The sequence below is a fragment of the Staurois parvus genome, unplaced genomic scaffold (genome assembly GCF_062004578.1).
Source record: "Staurois parvus isolate SC_StPar_1 unplaced genomic scaffold, SC_StPar_1.0 ptg000450l, whole genome shotgun sequence".
NCBI classification, from domain to species: Eukaryota; Metazoa; Chordata; class Amphibia; order Anura; family Ranidae; genus Staurois; species Staurois parvus.
This window is the reverse complement of record NW_028318246.1, coordinates 170,127-189,649: the sequence shown is the minus strand read 5'-3', so window position 1 is coordinate 189,649 and position 19,523 is coordinate 170,127. Positions and strand designations below refer to the sequence as shown.

The window sequence follows — 19,523 nt, the reverse complement described above, 5'->3', positions numbered from 1 at the left end:
GAGTGTACATGCAGTATTAATGAATAGCAGAGATGAATATTTCTTGCTATTCTTTTCCAGGTTCCATGCAGAAAATGCACAAGAGTTTATTGCAATCAAGAGATTAAAGAGTGAAGGCTGGAAGTGCGATGTAAGTCGTTTTGTTGAATTCATGTTGTCATATGTTTGAGGAAGTAAAATCAGGGCTCTTTGATTGCTCTTGTATTTAATTTTTTTGCAGCCGTACTCTCTGCCATTATTATGTAAAACACTGTGCAAACTGTTTTCGCCATACACATCATGTATCACAATAATAATATTTAAAAACCAAGACAGGGTTAAAGACTATGACTAACCATACACATGTAGATTTCTAATAGATTATCTTTGCTAAACAGTTTGGATGAATGAATCTCCCCTGCTAACCTTTACATTCTGACAGCTGTTCAGAATGAAAAAGTCAGCAGCTCTCGGAATCCTGAACAATGACTGCATCTGATTGGATGTGGCTGCTGATTGGTAGAAAATTTTCCACCTGGCTCCCTCAACAAATTTGATTGAAAAATTTGACTTTTGTCAAGCTGGGTGTTGCCTGCAGGGCCATCCACGGCTTGAATTTCAGCCGATTCAGCAGGACTTGGCCAATATGTTTCTGTGTACATCTGGCTTATTCTAAGTACTAACAGCAACTACTTCTAAAATTCTAGTTTCTAGCTGAAGGAGGACTAAATATATAAACATTATAAAGAAGATCTGCCTGTATATGTTTGTGTTTAATTGGGATAGTGAATAAATATATAAATGGACAAAAATATGAAAACACTACATGATTTGCAGGTGTGCAAGTGATATGTTTTGTGTTGAAAGCGGAAGTGATGTAACATTCTTTTACTTCTGCTGTGTGACGAGACACCTAGCCAACAGGTGGGAAGCCTCACTTTTGTCATTCACTGAGTGAGCTGCTGCTGATACAGAGTCGTGTCAGAGCTTACTGAGCTTCAAAGAGGGCAAATTGTTGGTGCCTGCTTAGCTGGTGCCTCTGTGACGGAAGTTGCCAATTTATTTGCCGTGTCATGCAGTACAGTATCAAAGGTTTTGACGACGTATACAATTTCTGGGAAAAAATCATTTGATAAGCAAAAGAGCGGTCGACATGGTCAACTGACCGAAAGAGATAGGACATTTTCAGGATTGTGACTCGGAATAAGAAAACAACTGCTGCAAAAGTGACTGCAGAGCTCAGTCTTCCAAAGCCCGTGTCCACAAAAACTATGCAGAGGGAACTCCGTAAGCAGAACATTTACGGGTGAGCTGCAATTGCCAAACCACTACTGACCGATATTAATGCTCAGAAGATGAGAGAGTGGTGCAACACACAAAAATTGTGGACTATTGATTAACACAAGACTGTAATATGGTCTAGTGAATCGAGCTTCACACTGTTCCCAAGCACTGGATATGTTTACATGTGGCAAACACCGTTCCAAGCTTAGGACCAGGACTGTCTTGTGCTGACAATAAAGCATGGCACAATCATGGTTTGGGCAGCCATATCTAGGTATTCTGCAGGCTCCATCACAGGATAGATTTGATTTAAATCAAGTTGATTTAAATCACTAGTGAAAAGGCTCGATTTAAGGCTACTTTTTTAAGGAGTTTTTCAAGCGTTTTTGCACTTAAAAAAAGCCTGAAAAGCTCAAGAAAAATGCTTTCCTGTGTTTGTGAATGTATATCTATGTATGTTTTCACACTGAGGCATTGTGCTTGTGGTGTGGTGTAAAAACTCCTGCTTGCATCTTTGGGGAATGTTTGGGGAGTAAAAAAAAAAAACGGCCCAAAAATGCCTCTTCCCATTGAAATCAATGGAAATCGCCTGAAAAATGCCTCTGAGAAGCGTTTTTGGTGCAGTTTTAAGTCACGTGTCCTTTAAAATAACGTTTTGTAAAAAAGCCTATTCGTTTTTGCGGCGGCTCAGTGTGAAAGTAGATTAAATCATAATTTTTTTTGTTTACAAACAATTTTATTGAAAAAATGTAGACAATAAAACAACAACACATTTTCAGATTATATGGATAGAAAAAACAAGGCACTTATGAAAAGTACAATTCAGAAAAGTCTATTGTAGTAAGAAAGAGAAGAAACAGAAAAAAAGTAGATTGCAAGTACATGAGATACGTTAGTGATGAGATAGGTTGAATGAGACATCTGTCAACTGTATTTGTCAGTATAAATCATAATTTTTAAAGAGCAACTGTCATCTGTGTCCTGTAGCGGCTCCTCCTTTTGTCCCGCTGTTGACTCACCGACAGTCCCATTCACTTTAATGGGACGACTGTTGATGAGGCAGTGAAGGACGTGGCGGCAGCAGGTGAGTGGATGCCCAGTAACAGGCGCTGCCATGATGGATCTAAAATGACAGGTGCTCTTTAAATGTAAGGCATCTGACTCATTCTTGCTGGTAGTTAGAATCTTTAATATTTGCAAACCAAATGAAGGTTTCTTTTTAGAATAATAAGCTGTCAGGTTAGTAAAACAGCGATATCAGAACCGATTTTAGGTTAATCATCAATGTAGTGCATGTTACCTCAGTTTGCAGAGCTTGGATTCACTGAGTGAGTTTACCAAAAATGTAAATATTGCAGAATATACAGCCCCATGCTACATTACTAAGCTCTATTTCATGCTGAATAAACTAAATTAATAATGTATCTTAAATAGAAAACTATCTTTAGATTAGATTTTTACTCCAAAAGCATTTTATTAAAATAAATTTGATACAAATAAAAAAAATCAGATATTATTTATTTATTTATTTAACTCATCGATTTTTATCCACCCTGCTCCATGATCGCCTTGAAAGGTAGAGCCACTTCCAGCGACTATGTACAAATTTTGGCCGACCATGTGCACCCACTGTTGCAGACGTTTCCCGAAGACAGCGCCATTTACCACAATGATAATGCTCTGATTCACACAGCTGGTGTTGTCAAATAATGGATTGGCTAGCACCTTCCCTGGGTACCTCAGTTCCTGGTTCTCAATATCATAGAGCCACTATGGTCAATTTTGGAGAACAAGGTTCAGGCTCATTTTCTGCCTCTGGTATGTCTGCGAGTACTGATTTTTGCATGAAGAGTGGTAAATGGTTCCATTATTCACTATCCAAAACTTATATTTGTCAATTCAGGTCGTCCTTGATGCCAGAGGCTGTCCAACACCATATTTGGTCCAACCCCTGTATGTCAGAGAAGCCATTCTACCTATTGGAAGCAAGTACAATTTCTGTATAAGCTTCTGTAACAAATCATTAAAGGCCTGTGATTTATGCTGATTTGTTTTATATCGTATCTAAGCTGAAGAACATAAATGCGATGTGTTTCAGCTTGCCAGTCCTTAGCTGTGATAACTGGATTAGTTTTTATTTTTCAGGCTTCTTCTGTTATTCTTAAATAGTAATCATGCCACCAAGTACATGAAATGTACTTTGGTGACAACGCTCACTGCACTGTATTTATGAAGCATTGTTATCCTAGGTTGCTTTCCTGATTTGGACTACAAACACCTCCCCTATCCTCATCTCCACTACATAAAAGGGAGGGGTGTGTTCTTTAGTTCACAGAAGATGGTTGGGAAGGCCGATGACATTTGTTTGAGAGTTCAGATCGGTCCATAGGTAGTTAAAAGCACTCTGGATTTTTGATAGGATAAACATATTTTTCTGTACTTGCATAAAATGTACTTTAAAGCCACTCGACCTGTAAAAAAAAAAAAGTCAGCAGCTACATAAACTGTAGCTGCTGACTTTTAAAAAACAGCCACTTACCTGTCCCTCGGTCCTGTGGTGTGTCCCCTGCAGCTCATTTCACCGGCCGTCCTGGATTCCAGGAGGCTGGCATCTTCAGTGTGAGCACCCGGCTGCGATAGCTTGCACCCACTGCGCATGCGCGAGTAGCGCTGCAATTCATGAATGGTCCTGTAGTCTTCTGGGACCTGTTACGTGTCCCAAAAGACTACAGGGAGGGAGGAAGGACACCTTCCGTTTCCGATCGCTGCGGCGATCGGACCAGAAGTGGGAGCGGGTACCTGTCAAATTCGGGTACCCATTCCCCAAAGGTGCCAATCCTTAATGGGGAACGGGGGAGCAGTCCTTAAAGCGGAACTTCCCCTTTTGGGTGGAGCTCCACTTTAACTTTACAAAAAGAAAACTAATGCAGTAGCAACATCAAAGGACTTAAGGTAAGGATGTAAGGTGAAGTGTATTGCATTTTTTCTTGGGTTTAGATATAATTTGTCTATATATGGAGCTTGAAGTAGAACTATAGGAAAAACTTTTTTCATTTTGGATAAAAATGAGGGAGGATTATAACCCTTGTCAGATCTTTTTTCACCATCTGTGTCCCATTTTGGAGATTTTACTTCATGTCCTGTTCCCTAGCCAAACAGTGAGAGGAAATCTCTGCAAATTAAGAGTGCCCAGGTCACCAGAAATAGAGTCCTCGTTGGAAGATTTCCCATCTGTTACATTTTTTGGGGTCAACCCAAAATTTGGGATTTTCTTTACTTTCACTTTCAATGATAGTGGTAAACAGGACAAATAAAGAATGTACTTTTTTTGCATAATCAGTATGTGTATGTATTTCATTTCTTAGATCTGTAATAAATCTTTCACACGACGGCCTCATTTAGAGGAACACATGATCCTTCATTCACAGGACAAGCCATTTAAGTGCACCTATTGTGATGAACACTTCAAATCGCGCTTCAAAAGATTGAGGCATCAGGAAAAATATCATTTGGGTATGCTCATTTTGTTCTCTTTTGAAGTTTTTTTTTTTTTTTTTTTTTAAACAGTATGTATTTTATTTAATTTTTTTGTGATACAGAACATAGAGCAGGAGTGGGAAAAGTCAGGAACTCATTCAGCATACACATTAAGCATACAGTTGAACAGTTATTGAATAGGGTTACCCAGTCTGTAATTAATAGCAGTCACATGGGGGGGGGGGCACGACTGGAGGGTGTCGTTAGGTAACTCAGTGTGTTTACGAGATATGTAGACAGGTACAAAGACAAAAGATAAAGAGAAGTCCATGGACGGCAATTAAAACAGGAGGGGGTAAAAGAGAGCATAGTAGGCAAGGTAGGGGTTGGGAGCCAGACAAAGGAGTCAAATGTCTTTACTTGGTAGAGTTTACTCAGCCAGCTACTAGACCAGACGTTCCATTTGGTCAAATCAGTTGAGTGGATAGATGGCATGAGTTCTTCCACGTGCTTTATATTCCTTTTAAGTCCTAGCAGCACAGTGGCTAAATGGTTAGCACTTCCTCCTAACAGCACTAGGGTCATCAGTTTGGATCACAACTACCTGCCTGGAGTTTGCATGTTCTCCCTGTGCTTGTGTTTCCTCCGGATACTTTGCTTTCCTAAGGGACCTTAGATTGTAAGCTCCTTGAGGGTTAGGGACTGATATGAATGTACAATATAAGTCAAGTGCTGTGTAAATTGACAGAGTTATATAAATACTTGTAATAAATAAACATTTTTAATATTAGAGCAGCAAAAGCTGGTAAAAGGGGTTTTCTGCTTTTCAGCAAAATGTGTGAAAACAGACTGTTGGATCTGTATATAAAAAAAAAAGGAATCGCAGTATATTATAGTGTTAAATAAAAAAACAATACATTTTGGGACTTTTTGGGTTAGTTCATTATTATACACTGTTTGCCCAAATGAGGGAGGAGCACAGAACCATGCTGTTCCTGAGTAATATTCAATATGCACTTTCAGACGTTGCTAGCTAGCTCTCTTCCCCTGACGATGGCCTCTGTGTAATGTATTGGGTGAGATCTGGCCTGTGAAGTCCTCACTCCCACCAGTCAGATCACTGCAGTGCTTACATGACTGTAACACTTTGAAAATACCGGTCCTGCTGATGTGTTAAGGACCTTCTGTGGCCCTGTTCAGCTCTCCTAGAGTAACTGCCTGTCTCCTGGAATCTCCTCCATGCTCTTGAGACTATGCTGGGAGACACAGCAAGCCTTCTGGCAATGGCACGTATTAATGTGCCATCCTGGAGGAGTTGGACTGCCTGTGCAACCTCTGTAGGGTCTGGTAGTGACACTGACCCTAGCTAAAACTAGTGAAAAATAGTCAGAAAAGATGACTAGGGAAAAAAATGTCAATGACCTCCACCTGTAAAACCATTCCTGTTTTGGGGGTCGTCTCATTGTTGCCCATCTAGTGCACCTGTTGTTAATTTCATTAACACCAAAGTAGCTGAAACTGATTAACAACCCCCTCTGCTACTCAACTGACCAGGTCAATATCCCAGGAGTTTGAATTAATGCTATACTCTAATTAAAAAGTGTTCCTTTAATTTCTTTGAGCTGTGTATATTGTGAGTTTTACTCTTGAATACATATAATCGGTTGAAGCAATGTCACACAATGTGGCTTGTCCTTATGTTTTCTTCCATGTGTGTTGTGAGCCTTTCTGTTCACTCCTAATGCACTGGAATGTTGCTGACTGCTGGTGTGGAACTGATATTTTTCATGTGCTGCAGATCTCTTCTAATTTAGAGATCATACTGATCTAGATTCTAGAAAGACGTTTCGGCACTTCATTTGGTGTTATACACTAAAGCTGGTGCTTTGAGTGGACTGTATTTTGGCACATCGCCCCGGAAATCGGAGCTCTATGATTTCACTTATGGATTTTTTATTTTGTGTCGCTCACATTTTTGTTTATTGTTACCTGTTAATTTATTTGATTATGATATTCACTCATGAGTTTTTGTTTTGTATTTAGTGTGTTAGTTGACCTTTACATTTTTTGTGAAAAGGTGAACATACGCTTTCAGAAGATATGGGATGAGTCAGTTGAACATGTAGTAGATGCAGAGTTCTTTTTTTTTTCTTCCAGGTCCCTTTCCTTGTGACATTTGTGGACGTCAGTTCAATGACTCTGGAAACCTGAGACGCCATATTGAATATACACATTGTGGGAAAAGGAAGTATAGCTGCTTTATCTGTGGGAAATCAGTAAGAGAAAGGTAAGTTGGTTCAGTTAGGAGTAAGTTGGAGGAAAGCTTTCTTCCAGTAGTTCAGCCAGGTTTAATAGACTACAAGTCTCTTAGCAAGTAATCCATTTATCACTAAGCTGGCAGGTAAAGCAATGTTCCTGATATAATTCATTTTATTTCCCAGTGAGAAGTATAAACTGCCTGCCATCACTGTAACAGTTGTGTAATTAAATATATGTAATGCATTTGAGCTTCTTATGCATTTGTGTGTTTGTTTTAAGGACCACATTAAAAGAACATCTTAGGATTCACAGTGGGGAAAAGCCACACCTCTGCAGTATTTGCGGGCAGAATTTTCGCCATGGTAGCTCATACAGGTAAGTAAACAACACATAATGATAATAGATTATTACATAGAAAATCAGACATGACTAAACATTTTTAAAATAAAAAGGTAAAAAGAAATCCCAAAATAAAATAAATAGATGCTTTTACCTGCTATCTTGCAGGGGGGGAGCAGTTATTGTGCAAACTGTGCACCAAACACCTTCAAATCTTGGGGGAAGATTTACTAAAACTGGTGCACTCAGAATATGGTGCAGCTGTGCATGGCAGTCAATCAGCTTCTAACTTCAGCTTGTTCAGTTAAAGTCGTTCAAAAGGCAGAAGGTTTCTTTACCTTAATGCATTCTATTCATTAAAGTAAAAAACCATCTGGGTGCAGCTCCCCTGTCAGCAACCCCCCCATACTTACTTGAGCCCCATCTTGCTCCAGCACTGTGCATGAGAGCCATGGCTCTCCCAGGTCTCGCTCTACTCATTGGTTCAAACAGCATCTGGAGCCATTGGCTCCTGCTTCTGTCAATCGCAGCCAGACATTGTCCATTCACAGAAGCGAGGCTCGGGAGCGAGTCTGCTCGAATGCCAACATAGCAAGAGGCTTGCTATTGGGGACACTCAGCCAGGGGGGGGAGGAGCCAGGACTGCCAACAGGAGATCTAAAAAAAAGAGGTTTGGGACTACTCTGTGCAAAACCATTACACAGAGCCGGTAAGTATAACATGTTGTTGTTGTTATTAATATTTTAAACACTTGCCCTCAAGAGGATTTACCCCCCTTCCTGACCAGTCCATATTCCGCTATGCGGCGCTGCATTATTTTAACTGACAATGCAACACTGCAATGCTCATGCAACGCTGCACCCAAATGAAATGTATGTCCTTTTTTTCCCACAAATAGAGCTTTCATTCGGTGGTATTTGATTGCCTGTGCGTTTTTAATTTTTTGCGCTACAAAGAAAAAAAGACCGACATTTTTGAGGAAAAAAAACTGTATTTTTGACTTTTTGCTATTAAACATGTCCAGTAAAAAAATGTTAAAAATCTAATTTCATCATAAATTTAGGTCAAAATTTATTCTGCTACATGTCTTTGCTAAAAAAAATTCCAATACGTGTAAATTAATTGGTTTACGTGAAAGTTATAGCATTTACAAATGGCGGTATATATACTGCCATTTTTTTTTCCTTTCCAGTAATGGCCGCGAGCAGCGACTTATAGCGGGACTGTGGCAGGCATTCTGACACTAGGGGTAGCTGACTTGGTGTCACTGACATCCCCAGTGACACCAATACAGTGATCAGTGCTAAAAAAAACCCACTGACACTGTACTAATGGCACTGGGGAGGAAGGGGTTAACATGAGGGGCGATCAAAGGGGTAACTGTGTGCTGGGTGTGTTTTACTGTGGGGCCGTGTGTTTGTGCTTCACTGTAAGCACACTGCTTTGTATGACTGTGCGGTGCACAGTTATGCAAAGCTGTGTGCATGAGTTGACAGGGAGGAGAACTGTTTTGTGTACATATATACAGTAGGGATCAAAAGTTTGGGCACCCCAGCTAAAAATTTGTATTAATGTGCATAAAGAAGCCAAGGAAAGATGGAAAAATCTCCAAAAGGCATCAAATTACAGATTAGACATTCTTATATTATGTCAACAAAAGTTAGATTTTATTTCCATCATTTACACTTTCAAAATAACAATAAGTTTGGGCACCCTGCAGAATTTATAGCATGCACTGCCCCCTTTGCAAAGCTGAGACCTGCCAGTGTCATGGATTGTTCTCAATCATCGTCTGGGAAGACCAGGTGATGTCAATCTCAAAGGTTTTAAATGCCCAGACTGATCTGACCTTGCCCCAACAATCAGCACCATGGGTTCTTCTAAGCAGTTGTCTAGAAAACTGAAAATAGTTGACGCTCACAAAGCTGGAGAAGGCTATAAGAAGATAGCGTTTTCAGATGTCAATATCCTCTGTTCGGAATGTAATTAAGAAATGGCAGTCATCAGGAACAGTGGAAGTTAAAGCAAGATCTGGAAGACCAAGAAAAATATCAGACAGAACAGCTCGCAGGATTGTGAGAAAAACAATTCAAAACCCACGTTTGACTGCACGATCCCTCCAGAAAGATCTAGCAGACACTGGAGTTGTGGTACACTTTTCTACTATAAAGAGATACTTGTACAAATATGGTCTTCATGGAAGAGTCATCAGAAGAAAACCTCTTCTACGTCCTCACCACAAAAATCATCGTTTGAACTTTGCAAATGAACATATAGACAAGCCTGATGCATTTTGGAAACAAGTTCTGTGGACCGATGAGGTTAAAATTGAACTTTTTGGCCAGAATGAGCAAAGGTACGTTTGGAGAAGAAGAGGCACAGAATTTAATGAAAAGAACCTCTGTCCAACTGTTAAGCATGGGGTTGGATCAATCATGCTTTGGGGTTGTGTTGCAGCCAGTGGCACAGGGAACATCTCACGAGTAGAAGGAAAAATGGATTCAATAAAATTTCAGCAAATTTTGGATGGTAACTTGATGCCATCTGTGAAAAAGCTGAAGTTAAAGAGAGGATGGCTTCTACAAATGGATAATGATCCTAAACACACCTCGAAATCCACGGGGGATTACAGGCGTAAACTGAAGGTTTTGCCATGGCCTTCACAATCTCCTGACCTCAACATAATTGAAAATCTATGGATAGACCTTAAAAGAGCAGTGCGTGACAGACAGCCCAGAAATCTCAAAGAACTGGAAGACTTTTGTAAGGAAAAATGGGCAAAGTTACCTCAAACAAGAATTGAAAGACTCTTGGCTGGCTACAAAAAGCGTTTAAAAGCTGTGATACTTGCCAAAGGGGGCAGTACAAGATATTAACTTTGCAGGGTGCCCAAACTTTTGCAGACGCCATTTTTTTGTTTTCTGTTATTTTGAAAGTGTAAATGATGGAAATAAACTCTAACTTTTGTTGACATATTATAAGAATGTCTAATCTGTAATTGGATGCCTTTTGGAGATTTTTTCATCTTTCCTTGGCTTCTTTATGCACATTAATACAAATTTTTAGCTGGGGTGCCCAAACGTTCGATCCCCACTGTATATATGTGTGATTGTGTGCACCTGTGCTGCCCTGTAGCAGTATTTCTGCTACAGGGCAGTCGGGAAGCGGTTAAGCTTTTGGTAATAAATCCTGAAAGCCGATTGGTTTTCATGCACAGTTGCACCAGATTTTGCACTCTCCAATTTTAGTAAATAACCTTCATGTGTCTGTGTCTATGCCAATCTTCTTCACTGCATCTTGTTAACTGATCACATACAGTTCCTGGTGAATGAATATTTTTGTGGTGAGTTAAAGTGGTTGTAAAGGATCAGTCTATGCATGAAGGTGAAAAACCAGAGCGCCGGTGGTGAACCTGAAAAGAAGAGGATCGGGGCAGCTGTGTGTAAAACTTCTGCACAGAATAGGTAAGTATGACATGCTTGTTACTTCATTTTAAAAAATGAAGCTTTAGTATCACTTTTTTTCTCATGTTGTGAAGGAGGAGTGGCCACACACATGAACTAAATTTAAATCTCTGCACCATGTGAGAAATGGTTACACCAAGAAAGTTTCTTTTATAAAAAAGGTTGTATTTTTCAGCATTAGTATGTTATGTGTGTTTTTAAAGTCAAACTCAAAGTCCCAGCACCTCCATTTAAAAAAGGTGTATAAATACTTTTCTACTTTTTCTAGTCTTTGGCCTAGTTCAAATATGTTATGGTTCAGTTTCCTCCTCAGCTGTTCCCTGCAGTGGGTGCATCTTGAATGTTGTCATATGAGAGTGGTGTCATATGATGATGTGGTGCTGCTCTCTGGTGCATGTTCCTTTTGAGTCCAAGGCAGCCTGTTAATGCACTACCCAAGGTCCTTGATGCCCTGGGCTCACAGTAATTGTCATGAATGATGCTTGAAATCATTCAGTATGAGAAAACTACAGTATCTAATGGCAGAGAGGATTAACTGCAGGGGACGGCCTGAAAGGGTGAGTGTTCTAACTGGAGCTGCTTTTTTATTTTAAATTTTCGATACTGATTTTTAGAACTTCTTTTTAAATTATATCTATAAACAAACTCCTTTTTTTTGTTTGGATAGCATGAGGAAGAGTTTTTTTTTTTTGGGGGGGGGGGGTTATTTCTTTCTCTGTCCTGTTGACCACTTGTATTTGAACAGAATTAATTTGTTGGTTACCACCAGAACAGAAGGTAGGGGAAACTTTTCTGCTAGGGGAACCTGATCATGCCACTTTCTAAAAGATTATTTCCTCTTTTTGTTTTGTCTTTGGGTCTGGAAGCGAAGAGAAAACTTCCCAGTAGAACAATACAACACATCCCCTACAATATCTGAAAACGAAAAGGAATGTTTGGAATAAATATACTTTGTATTTCACTTTATAGGAAAATGGCACAGTAAATTATTCGATTTTGCACTTACTGTATGTACTAAAAGGAAAAAACTTACCCTTGTATCTTAGATTACATATTCGTGTTCATCATGATGACAAGCGTTATGAGTGTGAAGACTGTGGGAAGACCTTTATACGACATGATCATTTGACTAAACACAAGAAGATACATTCTGGTAAATTAGGTTTCGTTTGTATCCATCACCAGTTAAATACAGTTTCAAGTTATATTTTGTTACTACTGAAAAGAGGCACCTAGTACCTTTTTATTTAACCTTTTCACTGCCTGATTAGTATTCCAATTTCCCTTAGCATTCATTAAGGGACACAGCAGACCTCTGAATATATGCTCTGCCTCTAGGAGGTAGGACACTAGGAAAATCAAAAAGCACAGCTCCTTCTAGTGGCTATACCCCAATCACATACTGAGTAAGCCCAGTGTAGCTTGATGTCCTTAGAAGGTAGGACATCTCTCTATAGCTCTGCTGGATCAAGATACCAAAGGTTTCTTCACTCTCCTGCATAATTATCTATCAGCAGTTGCTTTGCTCCTCTGAGGTAAAGATAGGTTTAGGTTAGTGTAGCATTAGGTTTTTTAATTGTATCTTTTTTTTTTTTGTTTATTACTTAATTGCATTCTATTCCCTTTTGGTATATATCTGGAATGGCATTTATGGAAAATACTGGCCCATTTAATTTGAAATGCATGCCATCATTTTTGGGCCTTATCAAATGTAATGGCAATGAAACGTGCACACGCAAGGTTATTTAACACAGGTGCCTTTTGTACAATTAACTTTAAAGAGCATGAACATTACTCAAAAGACAAAAGTTATTAACAAATGTAATTTTCTTTTAATGCATACTGTGTATACAATGACACGTTAAAGACAAAATAATTCAAAACCATGCTGAAACCATAGCCTAATATATTTTGGTGTGTTCTCTTGTAAATGTAACATGGAACCTGGCTTTTCAATCAAGGGATTGAAAATTATATTCACATTTTGTAAACTAGTTGCACTAAGACTTATATATTTTTTTAATATACTTTAGCCCTGTAATCAGCACAAACTGTATATGTAGAGTTGCATCTGGGCAGCAAAAATAACTGTTTGCACAAATTTGTGGAAGGGAATTGTATACAAATTAAATTTTTCTCCCCACCTTGCATAGTAGACATAGCCATACTGGGTATGCTACAAAAGAAAGATCTAGCCCCAGAAAAACAGCATACTTGTCTTAATGCACACATTAGATAAAAACAAATTAGTAGGTGAAACTACACACAGTCAGGGCTTTTTTTTCTCAAAAAATAGGTGCAGGAACTCCCCCATTGTGAGTCACTTCTATTTTCCGCCCCCCACCCACCTTCGAGCACCGTCACTTGGTTCCATCCCCTACTCATCTCCCAGTACCTCTCCTTTTAGAGAATACAGAGCCAACTAACACTTTGTGGTGCTAAATAATTTGTAAGGAATTTGTTAATGATAACAAGAAAAGCCTAAAAATAGAACCCCCTGCAGCAAGCAGCGATAAACCCACCCCTTCCCCAGCAACAATAGATTCTTTCAGCAACAATGGACCCCCAAAACAAAATACCACCCCAGCAACAATAGACCCCCAGCAGTTACAACAGATCTCCATGCATGCAGCGTCAATAGACTCACCAGCAACAATAGGCATTACAAAAAACCCCTCCCTTAACAGTAGATCCATTCCAGCAACAATTGGCCCCCATCAACAATAGATCCCTCACCAGCAACAATAGACCGCTACACAAAAATAGATCCCCTTCAGTAACAATAGATTCCCAAGCAGCCAGCTACAATAGATCCACCAGTACACCCCAGCACCCCTTGCCACTACATACATTCAGTTCCAGAGGTGTCGGAACTGCGTTTCCCCGCCTTCCCGCTTAAAAAAAGCCTTGCACACAGCAGCTGGAAGTATGAAATATTAATGGTCAAAAACGGGTTAATTAAATGCTTATTTAGAGTAATAATAATATTAAAGAGTCTATGTGACCCTTCTCATTCAGGACAAATGACTGATCTCATAAAAGCCGATCTATGCTTCTGACCCCGTTATACCCACCTTCATAGCTTTCCCCGGCTGCTCTTTCCTTCAGTGTACCTTCTACAAAATACTGTGTATGAGTTTACAGGGAGCAGTAGGGTCACGCCCGTTTTTCTTGTTTTCAGACCAAACCATTGCCCACTATGCCTGAGTTTTGCATTATGGAAGGAGGCAACATGCTCTTCCATACCCAGAAATGGGGCATTTTGCTGTTGTAGATGGAGTGGCAGGGGATTGTGCTGAAGGTAAGTATATAAGTGGGTGTAAAGGGGGGCTTTAAAGTGATGCTATTTCCTTGACCTAAATAAATGGGCAAGGTAATGGTGTCTCTAAATCAAGAACTTGAATTTTTCTTCTGATATTAAATTCATGATTGCCTTTTACAGTAGTAGACATTTGTGCTGTTTTTTTTACATTAACTACATTTTGCACAAACTAAACATTTAATACCAGATTACAGAGGTTAAATTATTAAACATGTATTTCAAGGTGAGAAGGCCCATCAGTGTGAAGAATGTGGGAAATGTTTTGGCCGCCGTGACCATCTGACTGTGCATTACAAGAGCGTTCATTTAGGGGAGAAGATTTGGCAGAAGTAAGTGATTTAATTTTTAAGAGTCAGGCCAGGTATGCAACACGTCAGGTATGCATGGTATGCAACATATCAGTTCAAAATAGATTGATTTTCAATAGGTAGAAAAATCTCACATTTGGTCCCATTTAAAAAAAAAAAAATATATATATATATATATATATATATATATATATATATATATATATATATATATATATATATGCATTTAAAAATGTGTAGATATGACTTTGTTTCTGTAAAAGGTGCATTTATATGGGGTAATGACTCATGAATAAGCACTGAGATGGCGTGAAATGCATAGACTTTTCCTTCAGCCCACACAGTGTCTTGCTTTTACTAATGAAGATGTTGTTACAACAGTAAAGCGGATTTTTTCAGACTGCAGCCGTTCATGTTTCCTACGTTTATCTACTTGCACAGCTCACCAATCCGGGTTAGCACCTGTTCCTAGTGAGTGGTGTGGAGGATTGTTCATGGCAAGCTCCCCTTGAGCAGCAGCTTTACTATTTACAACACACTGGACAGGTTTGTTGCTAGGTCCAGAGATCCTTGAGCCTTCACAATGGATGCTCCAGTGATACCATGAGATCAGTTCAGCCTAATCTATGCCTTTCTGAGTCTCCAGATTTTTCCCTCACCTGCTTCACAAGATCAAGATGGAGGGTATTCCATTGAGTCGTATTGCACTGAATTGGCCCAGGAAAACATGATAGACTTAATAACTATATAAAATAATTGGTTGCGCCTTCCCTAGATAAGAGATATGTGCATCAATAAACATGTGACTATATATAATGTCATAAGTAATCATCAATATCAAATAACAATATTGCAAACTCAAGCCACCAAATGTTCCTCAGTCCTGATTAATAATATCAAATAAAACTTGTGTTACGCTAAGTGAAATTTAAATACCTCAAGAAAATTCATAAATTATATACTAATAATGTACATCCAATAAAGGATAAACAAGAAAGTGCTCAAGAGTGAACCATTGCCACAAAATAAATAAATGAAATAAACATAAATCAAACAGTCCTTGTAAAGTGTATAGAACAGTCCCCCTTTTCTGTGATGAATGATGAAAAATCTTCATTCCAATCTAACCACCAGCGTGAATCTGCACCACTGTGATATCAAATTGGAGGCTTATCAGATCCTTTCACCTCTTAATTATAGGGGGTCAATACACTCCCAATATATATAATCCTATTCAGGCTCATGTGTCTCAGATCGAAACACGTGCACCACCCGAGGCTCCTCAGGCCGTCCCAATGTTATGGGGTCAACATATACTCATATAAAATTAGAGGTGCCTTTCCTAGTGCAGTAAGTTAAGGCTAATTTATTAAATGAACGAAAATGCACTTACAAGCATAATAGCTTAAGAGCATCAATCATCAAAAACATGCTAAAATGGCGATCCTTACACAATGACGTCAGTAGGGAGGCTCTGCTCGACGCGTTTCATCATAACCAGCCTGCAGTTTCATATCACGGTGGTGCAAATTCACGTTGGTGGTTATATTGGAATGAAGATTTTTCATCATTCATCACAGAAAAAGGGGAATTTTCTATACACTTTATAAGGACTGTTTTATGTATGTTTATTTATTTTTTTTGTGGCAATGATTCACTCTTGAGCACTTTCTTGTTTATCCTTTATTGGACATACATTATTTGTATATCATTTATACATTTTCTTGAGATATTTATATTTTACTTAGCGCAACACGAGTTTATTTGATTTGTGATTTAGAGGGGATATCCTCTTGGTGTGTTTACTGCTTTGTATACAATTAGGGTGGGGTATTTGCTCAGTTTATTTAATCATCAATATCAAATAATAATATTGCAAACTCAAGCCGCCAAGTGTTACTCAGTCCTGATTAATAATATGCAAACATCTGTAAAAATAGTCCCATATATGTAAATAACAGTGATTTTCAAACACTATTTCATTGTGACATCTTCCACTATCCGTGTTCATACATGAAGTGACTTCCACCACCATTCAAAATTGTGCTCACCGTTAACTTTGACCCGCAATCAGCTAGGTCAAATGTGCTTTCCCAGGGGTAGGTCTCAAATCTCGTTCCTCTAATGCAGGTACTCCCCCAATCATCTACATTGACACCACACTTCCCGGGTGTATGGCCATTAAAGTGTTACTAAAACCACAACAGTAAAATCAGTCTGCATATTTGCAGTAAAGCATGCTTGTTATACTTACTGTGGAATCTAAGGGGTTAATACTCTGCATTGTGTGAAAAGGCTGTTTGATCCTTTCTTCTCTGCCCCTCCTCTTGTTGAAATAACCACCTGATACAGACTGAATCCATAGTCTCATACATGTGCTCAGTTTGGTGTGTTTTGCTAGAGAGTTTTTTTTCTTCTTTGGGGAGTGCATGTAATCAGCACAGGGCCAATCAGCACTGTCCAGACACAGGGTCAGGGGGTTTCACACCCTCCTAGAGCAGAAAGAAAACTCCTCCTACAAGCTTTAACCAGTGCTCTGCTGAAGTCACAAGACTGCTTTAACTGCTGATGAGAAAAGGTATTTAGCAATTTATATTTACTAAAATAATTGCATTTCCATGTTCTGTGTACTGTGAGAGACCAGATATACTGCATGCAGGGTCTTGGATTTAGTAACACTTTAAAGATTGCGATGTCCATTCTGCAACCAAGCTCAGCAAGAGAAAGGATACCCTCGTGGTATAGTAATTTCTTAAAACAAATTTTATTAAAAGTATTGCACTTGCATAGAGAATACAGCCATCAACCAGTAATATATAGACAGTAGGCGGCCAGGAGCACGTCTCCTCCCTAAATACTGATCCTGGCCGCCATGTTCTTGGAGACCAAAGATCTTAAGCATGCATACTAAACATGCCACCATATTCTTGGAGACCAAAGTAAAAAGCGATATACTTAAACACATATTGCACAAAACATTAATAAATTGACAGACCCCTGATCTTCAAGCACAGAAAAAATAAAAAGACCCAACATTAGAACCTTCCTGAACAACTCTTTTGGGCACCTTTCCATGGGCTATAGCTAAAACCTATAATTGACCCATCTTGTGGGCAAAAAAATATTGCACATGGAGATAGATATATATAGATAGATAGATATATAGATAGATATATATATATATATATATATATATATAGATACGTCCAGGGTGTAATTCATTAAATAGCTAAGACTAGGAATTTAAGGAGGAAGGACTCCTTATACATAACATTATAAAATATATGAATAAAAAAACTTTAGTATTAAAATCATTAAAATTTCAGAGAGAGCTATGAACTGAAGTGAGAAAAAGTGGGGTTCTACTGTATTTCCTCAAAAGTTGCTGATAAAACAATTAAAATCAAATTCAGTGTTTAACCCCTTGGGTTAGTCTAGAGTTCATATGTCCACTTAGATTCCAGTTGACTTAAAACTCTCACCTTATTGTTACCTCGCCAGTGTGTGTTATATTTTTCTATTCCCCAAAATTGTAATTTAGAGGGGTACTGATTGTGGTAGACCCAAAAATGCTTGGATACACTATGGTTCTTAAAACCTGTTCATATGTTATGGATATGATCATGTATCCTCTTTGATAGTAACCTCTTTATCCCTCCTACGTACTGATAACTACATTCGCATTGTAAGGCATATACCACCCCTCCAATGTTAAATGTAATCATCTCATTGATATACTTTTTGTTGACTCAAAGTCAGTCCTCCTCCTTGGATTAGCTTTAGTATTCTTGCATGCATAGCAACTTCCACATTTATAGAACCCTAGTATTTCTGCAAAGGAGAATTTTTTACCTTCTTTGGTGGATCCGGAATATTCTTTATTAACCTATTTCGTAAGTTTGGGGCTTTTCTATACACAAACTTTGGTTTCTCTGGTAGTGCTTTCCCTAAGATCCTGTCCACTTTCAAAATAGACCAATGCTTCTTGATAATCTCAAATTTCTTTGTTGTACATTGTAAATTAATATCAGGGCAGTCCCCATCTCTATCTCATCTTGTCTGTTTTTGTCTTGAATCAAACTCTTTCCAAAACATGAAACCGAAATGTATTAAAAAAGGCTATAAGAATGAATATATCTAGGAACAGATACAAACGGTGGGAGAAATGGACCGGTAAGGTAGTTTGATTCAAGACAAGTCAATATGTTTTTTGCCCACAAGATGGAGCACTTATAGTTTTAGCTATAGTCTGTGGAAATGTGCCCAAAGAGTTGTTTAGGAAGGTTCTAATGTTGGGCCTTTTATTTATTTTATTTATTGCAGGTACTTATATAGCGCCATCAATTTACGCAGCGCTTTACATATATATTGTACATTCACATTAGTCCCTAACCCTTAAGGAGCATACAATATAAAGTCCCTAACTTACATTCATACTTACACATACTAGTGCCAATTTGGACAGGAGCCAATTAACCTACAGCATGTCTTTGGAGTGTGGGAGGAAACCGGAGTACCCAGCGGAACCCTACATGGGCACAGGGAGAACATGCAAAATCTAGGCAGGTGATGCTGCCTAATATTTTTATTTTTACTCTGCTTGCAAATTAAGGGTCTGTCAATTTATTAATACTTTGTGCAATATGTATATATGTGTTTTAGTATATTGATTTTTACTTTAGTCTTCAAGAATATGGTGGCATGTTTAGTATGCATGCTTAAGACCTTTGGTCTTCAAGAACATAGCGGCCAGAATCAGTATTTAGGGAGGAGAATGGCACCAGGCCTGTACCCCTGAAGAAGTCACCTGACCGTGACGACACATATTGGGCAGAGTCGGGTGCCAATACCAGAAATGGCGCAGGAACCGCGGCCCCGCTGTCTATATATTACTGATTGATGCCTGTTAATTTATATATTACTGATTGATGCCTGTTAATTTATTTTCTATGTACACTTTATTGCCAAAAGTATTGGGACACCCCTCCAAATCATTGGAGTCGGGTGTTCCAATTACCTCCATGGCCCCAGATGTATAAAATCAAGCACCTAGGCATACAGACTGCTTCTACAAACTTTTGTAAAAGAATG

General features: G+C 38.8%; 1 protein-coding gene across 3 annotated transcripts in view; it reads left to right on the top strand.

The window, feature by feature from the left end:
- ZBTB41 (zinc finger and BTB domain containing 41) overlaps positions 1-19,523 on the top strand; it is a 60,425-nt gene that overhangs the window by 18,682 nt on the left and 22,220 nt on the right. For all 3 annotated transcript variants that reach the window (XM_089688660.1, XM_089688661.1, XM_089688662.1), the window contains 6 exons: positions 61-130; positions 4,629-4,776; positions 6,898-7,027; positions 7,279-7,374; positions 11,849-11,955; positions 14,348-14,453. In XM_089688660.1, coding sequence (XP_089544786.1) covers positions 61-130; positions 4,629-4,776; positions 6,898-7,027; positions 7,279-7,374; positions 11,849-11,955; positions 14,348-14,453 — 657 coding nt within the window. The remainder of the gene's footprint in view (positions 1-60; positions 131-4,628; positions 4,777-6,897; positions 7,028-7,278; positions 7,375-11,848; positions 11,956-14,347; positions 14,454-19,523) is intronic.